Source organism: Crocuta crocuta, unplaced genomic scaffold (genome assembly GCF_008692635.1).
Source record: "Crocuta crocuta isolate KB4526 unplaced genomic scaffold, BGI_CrCroc_1.0 scaffold149, whole genome shotgun sequence".
NCBI classification, from domain to species: Eukaryota; Metazoa; Chordata; class Mammalia; order Carnivora; family Hyaenidae; genus Crocuta; species Crocuta crocuta.
In genome coordinates this window covers 4,035,427-4,047,971 of record NW_027551561.1, presented here as the reverse complement: position 1 = coordinate 4,047,971, position 12,545 = coordinate 4,035,427, and the positions used below count along the sequence as shown (strand labels likewise).

Below are 12,545 nucleotides of genomic sequence, written 5' to 3'. Positions count from 1 at the left end.
CCTGTCATACCTCTGCCATTCCCACTGCCTTTGTGTTCTGGACATTTCAAGGGTGGTCTGGCTTGACGCTCACTGGGGTTCCCCTATGTGAGTGCTTGGGTTCTAGTGCCCTTGCTCTGCTGAGTCAGCTGTAATGCCCCAGCCGCTTTCCACGTTCTAAAGATGTGGTAACATTTCTCATCTGCTAGCCTCTTGTCTCTTTACCATTGTGGGTTTTAAATATTTTACTGACATTCTTATACTTACTCACAAATTTCCTTTTGGGGCACTCTTCATTCCTTTGTACAGATCTAAGTTTCCATCAGTTAACATTTTCCTTCTACTTGAATAGCTTCCTTTAACATTTTTTGCATGTCTTCTGGTGATAAATTCTCTTAGTTTTTTTGTTTGTCCACAACCGTCCTCATTTCCCCTTCATTTTTGAAGGATATTTTTTCACAGGACAGAGACTTCTAGGTCGAATTCTAGGTCAACATTTCCAGTGTCCCCCACTCCCCAAGCACTTTAAACATTTCATTCTCTTGTTTTCTAGCTTGCATGGTTTCTGTTGCCAAGTATGCAGTATTTCTTGTTCTTCTAAACATAGTATGTCTCATTTCTCAAAATGATTTTATTATTTTTCTTTAAGATTTATTTATTTTTGAGAGAGTGAGAAAGAGAGAGAGAGAGCGCGCGCACAAGTAGGGGAGGGGCAGAGAGATGGGACAGAAGATCCAAAGTGGGCTCCACACTGACAGCAGTGAGCTCGATATGGGGCTCGAACCCACGAGTGGTAAGATCATGACCTGAGCTGAAGTCAGACGCTCAACCAACTGAGCCACCCAGGCACCCCTCAAAATGATTTTAAGATTTTCTTATCACTAGCTTTCAGCACTTGATTATGATGGGCCTTGGTATAGTTTTCTTAGTGTTTGTCTTGCTTGGGATTCGTTGAGTTTCTTGATTCTGTGGGTTTATCGTTGTGTTAGTTTGTGCAGAAAATACCACAGACTGGGTAATTTTATTCTCTCATTCTTTTGGAGTTTGAAAGCCCAAACTCAAGGAGTCAGCAGGGCTCCATGCCTTCCAGAGGCTTCAGGGGAGAATCCTTCCTTGCCTCTTCCAGCTTCTGGTATCTCCAGGCAGTTGTTTTTTTTTTTCTTTTTGTTCTCCAGGCATTTCTTGGCTTGTGGCTGCATAACTCCGGTCTCTGCCTCTTCTTTACATGGAATGTCTCCTCTCTCCACGGATCTCTCCTTTGTATGTCTTACAAAGGCAGGTCATTGGATTTAGTTAGGGCCCACTTACATAATCCAGGCTGATCTCATCTTGAGATCCTTACCTTAATTTCACTCACAAAGACCCATGTTCCAAAGAAGGTCACATTCACAGGCTCTGGGGGTTAGAGTATAGACATATATTTTGGGGGGACACCACCATTCAACTCCCTACAGTAGCTCTTTTTAAAACAACACATTTGGAAAATTTTTAGCTGTTATCTCTTTAAAGGTCTCATTTCTCCCACTTTCTTATCCTAGCCTCTGGGACTCCAATTACATATACGTTAGAATGCCTTATACTGTCTCACATATTGTTGAGGCTCTTTGAATGTTTTTCAGACTTTTTCCCCCTTCTGTGTTCCACTTCTATTCTCTGTGCTATAGTTCTATTGTTATGTCTTCAAGCTCACTGATTTTTTTTAATTCTTTTTAAAAACTTTTTAAAAAATGTTTATTTTTGAGAGAGAGAGAGCGCGCAAGGGAAAGGCAGAGAGAGAGGAAGACATAGAATCCAAAGCCAGCTCCAGGCTCCAAGCTGTCAGCACAGAGCCCAATTTGGGGCTTGAACTCACTAACCAGGAGATCATGACCTGAGCTGAAGTCAGACATTTAACCGACTGAGCCACCCAGGTGCCCATATAGTGTCTGATCTATTTTTTTCTTAAACTTTTTTTAACATTTTACTTAGTTTTGAGAGACAGTGTNGCTTGGGTTCTAGTGCCCTTGCTCTGCTGAGTCAGCTGTAATGCCCCAGCCGCTTTCCACGTTCTAAAGATGTGGTAACATTTCTCATCTGCTAGCCTCTTGTCTCTTTACCATTGTGGGTTTTAAATATTTTACTGACATTCTTATACTTACTCACAAATTTCCTTTTGGGGCACTCTTCATTCCTTTGTACAGATCTAAGTTTCCATCAGTTAACATTTTCCTTCTACTTGAATAGCTTCCTTTAACATTTTTTGCATGTCTTCTGGTGATAAATTCTCTTAGTTTTTTTGTTTGTCCACAACCGTCCTCATTTCCCCTTCATTTTTGAAGGATATTTTTTCACAGGACAGAGACTTCTAGGTCGAATTCTAGGTCAACATTTCCTGTGTCCCCCACTCCCCAAGCACTTTAAACATTTCATTCTATTGTTTTCTAGCTTGCATGGTTTCTGTTGCCAAGTATGCAGTATTTCTTGTTCTTCTAAACATAGTATGTCTCATTTCTCAAAATGATTTTATTATTTTTCTTTAAGATTTATTTATTTTTGAGAGAGTGAGAAAGAGAGAGAGAGAGCGCGCGCACAAGTAGGGGAGGGGCAGAGAGATGGGACAGAAGATCCAAAGTGGGCTCCACACTGACAGCAGTGAGCTCGATATGGGGCTCGAACCCACGAGTGGTAAGATCATGACCTGAGCTGAAGTCAGACGCTCAACCAACTGAGCCACCCAGGCACCCCTCAAAATGATTTTAAGATTTTCTTATCACTAGCTTTCAGCACTTGATTATGATGGGCCTTGGTATAGTTTTCTTAGTGTTTGTCTTGCTTGGGATTCGTTGAGTTTCTTGATTCTGTGGGTTTATCGTTGTGTTAGTTTGTGCAGAAAATACCACAGACTGGGTAATTTTATTCTCTCATTCTTTTGGAGTTTGAAAGCCCAAACTCAAGGAGTCAGCAGGGCTCCATGCCTTCCAGAGGCTTCAGGGGAGAATCCTTCCTTGCCTCTTCCAGCTTCTGGTATCTCCAGGCAGTTGTTTTTTTTTTTCTTTTTGTTCTCCAGGCATTTCTTGGCTTGTGGCTGCATAACTCCGGTCTCTGCCTCTTCTTTACATGGAATGTCTCCTCTCTCCACGGATCTCTCCTTTGTATGTCTTACAAAGGCAGGTCATTGGATTTAGTTAGGGCCCACTTACATAATCCAGGCTGATCTCATCTTGAGATCCTTACCTTAATTTCACTCACAAAGACCCATGTTCCAAAGAAGGTCACATTCACAGGCTCTGGGGGTTAGAGTATAGACATATATTTTGGGGGGACACCACCATTCAACTCCCTACAGTAGCTCTTTTTAAAACAACACATTTGGAAAATTTTTAGCTGTTATCTCTTTAAAGGTCTCATTTCTCCCACTTTCTTATCCTAGCCTCTGGGACTCCAATTACATATATGTTAGAATGCCTTATACTGTCTCACATATTGTTGAGGCTCTTTGAATGTTTTTCAGACTTTTTCCCCCTTCTGTGTTCCACTTCTATTCTCTGTGCTATAGTTCTATTGTTATGTCTTCAAGCTCACTGATTTTTTTTAATTCTTTTTAAAAACTTTTTAAAAAATGTTTTTTCATTTTTGAGAGAGAGAGAGAGCGCGCAAGGGAAAGGCAGAGAGAGAGGAAGACATAGAATCCAAAGCCAGCTCCAGGCTCCAAGCTGTCAGCACAGAGCCCAATTTGGGGCTTGAACTCACTAACCAGGAGATCATGACCTGAGCTGAAGTCAGACATTTAACCGACTGAGCCACCCAGGTGCCCATATAGTGTCTGATCTATTTTTTTCTTAAACTTTTTTTAACATTTTACTTAGTTTTGAGAGACAGTGTCAGCAGGGGAGGGGCAGAGGGAGAGGGAGACCCAGACTTTGAAGCAGGCTCCAGGCTCTGAGCTCTCAGCACAGAGCCCGACGTGGGGCTCAAACCCATGAACAGTGAGGTCATGACCTGAGCCGAAGTCTGATGCTCAAGTGACCGAGCCACCCAGGTGCCCTGTCTAATCTATTCTAAATTACATTCTATGAATTTTTCATTTCAGATATTGTACATATCTCTCATTTCTTTCCCCATGAACATTGTGTTCATGTTTTTCTTTCAACTCTTGAGCACATTGAACCATTCATCATCTTTATCGTTTCTGACTGGGTGTCTGTTAAATGATTTTTCTCCTCATTATGGGTCATATTTTCCTACTTCTTGCATGTCTGATATTTTTTTTCTAGTAATTTGTAACTGGATGTTAAGTACTGCAAACATTGTAATGTTAAGCATCTGGATTTTATTGTCTTCCTTTAAAGAGTGTAAGGCTTCATTCTCACAGACTGAGTTAAGTTACTTGTAAATCAGTTTGATCTCTTTGAGGTTATTGTTAATCTTTATTAGGGTTTAGGTGAGCCTTTTCTCTAGGGGTAGGTTAGCCCTACTATGAAGGCATCACCATTCTTGGGTCTCTGTTGAATATCCTGTGCAAATAACAAAGACGTTCTAGAACCTTCTATTCTAGCTGGTTGGAGTTTGAATGTCCCCCTGCCCTGAGACATGAGTGCTGGAAATTTACCAGCTTATTGCTCCTCTTCTGTCTAGTATTGCTGAGTTTCACTCTACATAGGTGAGGTTGGGTATTCCACAAAGAGGAATCCCATGCAGATTTCTGGAGCCCTTTGTTTGCATAGCTCATTCCTTCCTGGAACTCGGTCTTGGAACTTCTTGCTACTTCAGCCTCCCTGAACTCTCTCTGTTTCCTCAACTCCTCAGCAAGACTATGATGCTCTGCTAGGGATTCCTCTCCCTGCATTGCTGTCTGGAATATTCCTCCAGGTAGAAATCTAGGCAATCAGAGCCTACCTTGTTTGTTTCTCTTACTTCAGGGATCACAGCCCTGGACTGCTTGTTGCCTAATGACTGAAAACAATTATTTTGTGTATTTTTGAAGCAAGTATTTTATGTGTCTATAATGGGAGGGTGGTTTCAGCTGTCTCACTATAGTTGTAATAGAAGCCCTTTTCTTGCATTTTAATCAAGTTTGGGGAAGGAGAAGAGGAGTGGTCAGCTCACTGTGTTTAGCTAGAGGTCTTAGACTCCTGAAATGTATTTAAATATTTAAGTTTAACAAACATGCTTTTATCACACAACAAAATCTCATGCAATATAATCAGGCTAGTCACAAAACAATAATAGGATTTGTATTTTTAAAAAAGTATTAATACATAGTGTCCCACATATAAAGGACATTTCTTTCATTCCTATCAATGTATTACAGCAGCTCTTTGTTAAACCTCACTCAGTGATCATGTCAGTCATCTGAATTGATAGCCCTTCCTGAAAGTGTGGTCTTGGGCCTGTAGGATAAGTCTAGTTTCAAGTGCCCTCCTTGGCTAACAGCCTGTCTTGACCACCCTTCAGCCCTGGGCTTATTCTCTATGGGCAGCCCACTGGGCCTTGGAAGAGTGAACCCAGTCAGGGGACAGGAAAGGAGGAAAGTCCCTCCTTTCTCAGGGCTACTTCCTGCCCTGTCCTGCAAGCCTCTTTTCACCCCCCTGACCCCAGCTCATTGTGTCTGTCTTTTCCATTGCCCTGTGAGGTGGGCAAGACAGGGTGGCCAGGTGATTGCTGCCTCCCTAGAGGCTGTTGGGTTCAGATGGGCTGCCTCAGAAGTGACCAGGGATACGTCTTCACCTCCTTCTCCAGGTGGACATCGAGCAGCTGGATCCCCGTGGGCGGACCCCCCTGCACCTGGCCACCACACTGGGACACCTCGAGTGTGCCCGTGTGCTCCTGGCGCACGGCGCAGATGTGGGCAGGGAGAATCGCAGCGGCTGGACAGGTGGGCACCCCTGCTCGCCCCAGCCCCACAGCCACAGCGTCATATCCTCACCCTTGGTTAGTGGAGGGGGGGCGCCAGGCAGGGACCTGCCCTGTGACTTTGCGTCTCTCCCCCCCGCCCCACCCCCCTGCCAGTGCTTCAGGAGGCTGTGAGTACCCGGGACCTGGAGCTAGTGCAGCTGGTGCTGCGGTACCGGGACTACCAGCGGGTGGTGAAACGGTTGGCGGGCATCCCCGTACTCCTGGAGAAGCTGCGCAAGGTGAGGGCCAGCCTCTCAGCCTCCGCACCATGCCCTTGAACCCTGTCTCTAGCACAGGCCTAGCTATTCTCTTTTTCACCCTCCAGGCCCAGGACTTCTACGTGGAGATGAAATGGGAGTTCACTAGCTGGGGTAAGGGGGCCGGAGGGGGCCTCTCTGGCCATTCTCCCACATAGCGCTTCTGCACCTGCTGCCCCCCTGCCTGGAGCTCTATTGCCACAGCCCTTCCGGGGGCTCCTCGTCATCTTTTAGTTCCCACCTCAGTGCCACCTCCTTGGCTAGGCTTTTCCACACTGCCTCAGACACTGTCTTGATTCCATTATTATTATTTCCTTTACTTTGTAATGATTCGCTCATTTGTTTGTTACTTGTCACCCGTTGCCAGAAGGTAAGCTCCAAGAGGGCATGTCCAGTGTTGTATCCTCATTGACTAGAACAGTGCCTGGTACGCAGTAGGGATTTAATAAATATTTGTTGGGAGATTGGATGAAAGATTGAGTGAGTGAATTAACAAATGGTGGCTACTAGGGACTCGATAGCAGCTGAGATGTGCCCATCTCTGACTTCAGGTTGCTTCCATCTGAGTGACTGGTCGCCATTCACGAGGGGGGAGTTTGGAGAGGGGCTGGTTCTGCTATCCTTTCCCAGCCACACCACTGACCCTGACCCCTATGCCCTGAGGTAGCCCAGGTTGGGTGGACCAGGCAAATTGAAGCCACTTCTGACCTTTTCTTCCACCTAGTGCCCTTGGTGTCCAAGATCTGCCCTAGTGACACCTACAAAGTGTGGAAGAGTGGACAAAACCTGCGGGTAGATACCACGCTCTTGGGCTTTGACCACATGACGTGGCAGCGAGGGAACCGCAGCTTCGTCTTCAGGGGCCAAGGTCAGGCAGGGCAGGAGGTGNCAAGCGCTGTGGTCATGGAGATCGACCATGACCGCCGGGTGGTGTACACGGAGACTCTGGCACTGGCTGGGCAGGACCGTGAGCTGCTGCTGGCTGCTGCCCAGCCCACCGAGGAGCAGGTGCTGAGCCGGCTCACCGCACCCGTCGTCACCACGCAGCTCGACACCAAGAACATCTCCTTTGAGAGGTGAGTGGGCGCAGCCCTCGTAGCCTAGAGCCAGGCTGCTGGGGTGTTCCTCACCTGGCCCACTCTGCTTCCCCAGGAACAAGACTGGCATCCTGGGCTGGCGCAGCGAGAAGACAGAGATGGTGAATGGGTATGAAGCCAAGGTGAGGCCGCCGCTCCCTGGTGCCAGAACCTGCCAGACTCTTGCCTGCAGCGCCCTGGGCAGAGGGCTCCTGACCACTCTTTCTCAGCCTTGGAGGTGCAGAGGCAGTGCAGCTAGGAGGGAAGGGCACTAGACTAAGAGGCAACTGATGAGAATGGCCCGAGTTTATCGAGTACTTACTCTACTTGTGTTCGAGGCTCTGTTCTGATGTTTTTTGTGTGTATGTGTGTGTGTGTGTGTGTGTGTGTGTGTGTGTGTGAGAGAGAGAGAGAGAGAGAGAGAGAGAGAGTATGCATGTACACACACATGCACACAATACTCATTTAATCCCAATACCCTTTCTGGGTGGGGGCTATTACTATTCCCATTTTATAGATGTTTATTGAGCCTTTTCAACAGGAGCCCTCTGTGGGGTAGGGTATTGGCCCATTCTCCGAGGAGGAAGCAGGCTTGGAGTGGTTCCATGACCTGTACAGGGTCACCCGGCTACAGGTGACAAAGCCAAGGTGTAGACCTTGGCTGCCTGACAAAGCCAGGCCTTTACCCTTAAGAATACTGTGTTGGTTACGCTGGGACCCCTACCTCACCCTTGTGGGGCCACGTGGGGCCGCCGGTGAGGGAAGGACTAACAAATACTGCCAGGCTCTGCACTGTGTCCTCCTGGAAGCCTTCCCTGGCCCTGCAGGCTGCATTGCGGCCTTTGCTTTTCGTTCCCATAGCCCTGTGCTCCCTCCACTGGAGCGTGAATCACACTATAACTGCCCGTTTCCTCATCTCTTCAAATGTGTAAGCCTCCAAACGATGGGGATTGTCTGTAGTAGTGCTCGTTCACCACTGTATCCCTGATGCCTGCCTCAGTGCCTGGCACATAAAGGCTCCTCACAAGATGTTTGTTGAATGAATAACAGAATGGATGAATGACTTCAGAGATTTACAAAGGCTGGGAGACGGGAGCAAAGAGCCACCCCCCCCATCCCACAATGGACCCTTGGTTGCAGGAAGTGTTCATAAGGCCCTTGGGGGCTGGGGATATGGTACCAGAATTGTCTTTGAGCCCTTTCCTCATCTGTCGCCAGGTATATGGGGCATCCAATGTGGAGCTCATCACCCGGACACGGACAGAGCATCTTTCAGAACAGCACAAGGGCAAGGTCAAAGGTAATGAAGCAGAGGTGGAATGGGAGAGGGGCGGAAGGGCGGCGGAAGGAAGCGGCTCCCACTTGAATACCTCCATCAGCATTCCCTGTGACATCCCAGCAAAAGCCAGGATAGTTTATTCACGCAAACAGGTTTCAATTCAAGTGCCAAGTGCTAATAATTGGGAGTGACTATCTGGAGTGCAGCTAGGAAGAGTCTAAGGCAACATCTGGGCTCAGTGGGAAGGACTACAACTGGTAACTGATGTCTGCCTTGGACATGGGAGTGGACATGTCACCTATGCTATTTATCGGCCATTCCAGACTGTAAGCAGAACGTCAGGGGGCCTGTCACTGATTCTCTGGGCACTGGTTAGTCAACCTAAGGTAGAAAGACCATTCCTACCTCACAGGGGAACAAAATAAGGTAATTAAGATGGAAGTGCCTGAAGGAACACACACACATACACGTGTCCCCTAAAACTGCTCGCCAAAGGCACGTATTTTTTGCCAGTGTCACCAGCCCAGACACTTGGAAGTTTCTCCTGAGCCCCAGGCCTCCTTTTATTCCCACTGTGCTTGTAGTGTTCCTTGCCCCTGGCCTTTGGAGTGAGTCCTCAGGCACCTTCAGATGAAGGTGCCTGAGAGTTTGGTGTGGGTGAGTAATCCTCCCTACCTGCCAGAGACCAGCCTCCTCCTTAGGTTGCGGGTGCTGTCAATTCTGAGGGTTGCAGTGTCCTCTGAGATGCCACATTTCTTGTAGGCTGTAAGACACCTCTGCAGTCCTTCCTGGGAATTGCTGAGCAGCATGGGGGCCCCCAAAATGGGGTGAGTGTGTGCCAGGGGTGCCCTTGTGTGGAAGGGTGTGGATGTGGCTCAGGAGGCCTGGGAGGCGTCCTGCCTAGCATGGCCTGTGTGGAACTACTTTCCACAATGCGCGAGGCCGTGTCAGCTCCACAGTGGCAGGGGGGATAGCTCTGGGGCCCGTGATACCAAATGGCTGGCCTGGCATCAGAGACTGAGGCTCATGGGCACCTCCTCATGTGGTACAGACCCTGATCACTCAGACTCTGAGCCAGGCCAACCCCACTGCCATCACTGCAGAAGAATACTTCAACCCCAACTTTGAGCTTGGCAACCGGGACATGGGCCGCCCCATGGAACTGACCACCAAGACACAGAAGTGAGGCCCCCTGCTGGTGCTGGGGAGGGGCGGGGAGGGTAGGGCAGGGCTGGGTGAGGTCTCCAGAATGCACTGAGAGGCCATGGCTTCTACTGTGTCCCTCACCCCTTGGGATCTGTGGGGGGCAGGTTCAAGGCCAAGCTGTGGCTGTGTGAGGAGCATCCCCTGTCCCTGTGTGAGCAGGTGGCCCCCATCATTGACCTCATGGCTGTCAGCAATGCGCTTTTCGCCAAGCTCCGGGATTTCATTACCCTGCGCCTGCCCCCTGGTTTTCCTGTCAAGATCGGTGAGACCCCACCCCCATTTCCCTTCAGCCGCTGTGTATTGGGGGGGGAGGGGGAGGGCTTCGATGAGGTAAAGATTGGGGGTGCCTAAGGTGTGAGAAGGTGGGCGGTGGCACCTGACCGTTGCTTCATCCTCAGAAATCCCAATCTTCCACATCCTCAACGCTCGCATCACCTTCGGGAACCTCAATGGCTGTGACGAGCCAGTGCCATCGGTGCGAGGCAGCCCCAGCAGCGAGACCCCTTCCCCAGGCAGCGATTCCTCCAGCGTCAGCAGCTCCAGTTCCGCGAGTGANCTTGCGGGGCGGGGGCCGGGAGGGTGGGTCCCCGGCTCTGACGCCCTGCCTGGCGCCCTCAGCCTCCTGCCGCGGCTGCGAGATCTCCCCCGCGTTGTTCGAGGCTCCGCGCGGCTACAGTGTGCTGGGCGGCCAGCGAGAGGCGGCCACCCGCGATGACGACGATGACCTGCTGCAGTTCGCCATCCAGCAGAGCCTGCTTGAGGCGGGCAGTGAGTATGACCAGGTGCGTCCCTGCCGCTGCGCCGCCCTGCCGGCCTGCGGCGCCACCCTGGCTGAGTGGCCCACGTCCCTCCCTCCAGGTCACTATCTGGGAAGCGCTAACCAACAGCAAACCCGGCACTCACCCCATGTCCTACGACACTCGCCGACAGGACAGGTCAGTGCCCGCCAGCCCTGACCTGCCCTCCCTCTCCGGAAACAACTCTTAGTGCCCTGTCCCAGCGGGTGAGGATACTGCTGGCTGGGCAGCTAGCTCATCTTGGCCCCAGGACACCATGGTGCCCTCTGTTGGGCCCCTGCTGGTATCCGGAAGGCTTCTACCCCCACCCCACTCCCTTTCCTCACTCTGAGCAGTACGGGGAGCAAGGGGACAGGCCTCAAAGGCCTTCAGACCCTTACCAGGCAGGATGTCGGGGCTAGGGTTGTAGAAGAGGCATGCCCTTGCGCTGGTCCACCGTCAGCTGGGAGCATGGGCCTTGTAGGGGCTGAGATTTGTCCCACCTGGGTGGGAGCCAGCGCGGTGTGATGCAGGATTCATCGCTCCCACTGGCGGGCCGCGAGCCCGACTCAGTCCGGGGGGCCTCCACGCTGTCTCCTGGCCCCGCTTACGGGCAGGTGCGCTCCGGAGCCCTCCACGTATCTTACCCGCCCCCAGGAGCGCCCCGCCCACGCCGCAGCGCCAGCCTGCGCCCCCAGCGGCCCTGGCGTCGATGCCCAGCCCGCGGCCCAACCCGCGCCCCGGCCCGGGCGGCCATGTGTTCCGGAGCTACGACGAGCAGCTGCGGCTGGCCATGGAGCTGTCGGCGCAGGAGCAGGAGGAGCNGGCCCCCTCCCCCTGCTTTGCTGTATCCTGACGCCCATCACTCTGTCCTGGGCTCAGAATTGTCCGAGGGGGCCGGGCCGTCCTGAGGGGGAGCCGGTTCCTTAGAGGAGCACCGTCCCCATCCCTTGCTCCTTCTGGCCGGTCCTCCTTTTCTGCTCACAGAACCCACTGTAGGACACTGTCCGTGAAGCCTTTGCATCTCCGCTCTTCACCCCTGGGGGGCAGCTGAGCTCCCCACGTGCTGTGCTGCTTTGTCCCAGACACAAACCAGCACGTCAAGGGCCCAGCTCCTCCGCCACCCCGGCATTTCAGCGTCAAGTGCACTTAGCGGGGTGCCCGGCTTCCCCAGTCCCCCCTCCCACACCCCTCCCGGGTCTCAGGGTGGTCCCGGTTTCTCCTAGGGCGGCCAGAGGTTGGAGTCCCCATCCCCAAGGCGCGCTTTTTGTGATCAGGGAGGGTGCCCAAAGTGGCCCCCCGCCCTGGGCAAGGCCTGGTTCCTTCATGATGTCTTGGCAAATGGGGGGCATATTTGGGCTGGGGGCAAGCACTAGAGCCTGTCCCCCGGCCCCGCTTATGGGCAGGTGCACCCCGGAGCCCTCTTACCGGTCAGGGCCCTGGCACTACCACCCACCCCTTCCCACCAGCTGCTGCTAGCCCTCTGTGGTCGTGTGTCCCACCTGCCCCCACCCAGGGGCTGACTCTCAAGCCCTTCATCCAATGGTGCTAACCCCCGGCTCTCCCCTGCCCCACCCCACCCACCCAGAGAAGCACAGACCCCGCTAGGGGCAGGGGCCCACCGCACACCCTTGTCCGCCTTCTCAGGCTGGCCTTCTGGCTCAGCCAGTGAGGCTCCGTAGGGACACAAAAGGGATGGAAGAAAAGAACAAAGAGAAACTGTTCCTCTCACCTCCTTCCCTGATGCCAGGGGCACCAGACTGACTCTGAGGCACAAATAAAAGAGGCTTCAAACCCGAGGCTTTTCCTAGCTGGCTTTACTAGGGAAGAACGCCCACCTACGGGTCGGGGATTCTTTCTGAACCCCAGTGTGGGGAGGGTTTTGAGGTAAAAGAATGCCTGGTGGGTCCTGAGCGTTTGTCAGCACCCCCTGCCCCACAAGCCTGGGGACAGCATTTGCAGAGGCTGGGGTCTCGCTCCCCTCACCCCCACCCATGCAGGAGGCACAGACTGAGCACTTAGTAAAATATTTCATTCAGTACGTCTTGTTTTCCTCCTAGAGTCAAGGCCACAGCAGAAGGCTGGGGGCAGTGGCGTG

The 12,545-nt window shown here is 51.5% G+C and overlaps 2 protein-coding genes across 2 annotated transcripts in view; one reads left to right on the top strand and one right to left on the bottom strand.

The window, feature by feature from the left end:
• The window catches only part of ANKRD13B (ankyrin repeat domain 13B), an 18,201-nt gene extending 6,898 nt beyond the window's left edge, over window positions 1-11,303 (top strand). Inside the window, exons 2-14 of the mRNA XM_077749837.1 lie at window positions 5,698-5,833; window positions 5,968-6,092; window positions 6,179-6,224; window positions 6,835-7,186; window positions 7,263-7,329; window positions 8,405-8,486; window positions 9,228-9,292; window positions 9,517-9,647; window positions 9,776-9,933; window positions 10,070-10,222; window positions 10,290-10,453; window positions 10,530-10,606; window positions 11,105-11,303. Of these exons, the coding sequence (XP_077605963.1) occupies window positions 5,698-5,833; window positions 5,968-6,092; window positions 6,179-6,224; window positions 6,835-7,186; window positions 7,263-7,329; window positions 8,405-8,486; window positions 9,228-9,292; window positions 9,517-9,647; window positions 9,776-9,933; window positions 10,070-10,222; window positions 10,290-10,453; window positions 10,530-10,606; window positions 11,105-11,303 (1,755 nt within the window). The remainder of the gene's footprint in view (window positions 1-5,697; window positions 5,834-5,967; window positions 6,093-6,178; window positions 6,225-6,834; window positions 7,187-7,262; window positions 7,330-8,404; window positions 8,487-9,227; window positions 9,293-9,516; window positions 9,648-9,775; window positions 9,934-10,069; window positions 10,223-10,289; window positions 10,454-10,529; window positions 10,607-11,104) is intronic.
• A 70-nt stretch (window positions 11,304-11,373) lies between these two features.
• CORO6 (coronin 6) overlaps window positions 11,374-12,545 on the bottom strand; it is an 8,687-nt gene continuing 7,515 nt past the window's right edge. The window contains exon 12 of the mRNA XM_077749836.1: window positions 11,374-11,521. Coding sequence (XP_077605962.1) covers window positions 11,374-11,521 — 148 coding nt within the window. The remainder of the gene's footprint in view (window positions 11,522-12,545) is intronic.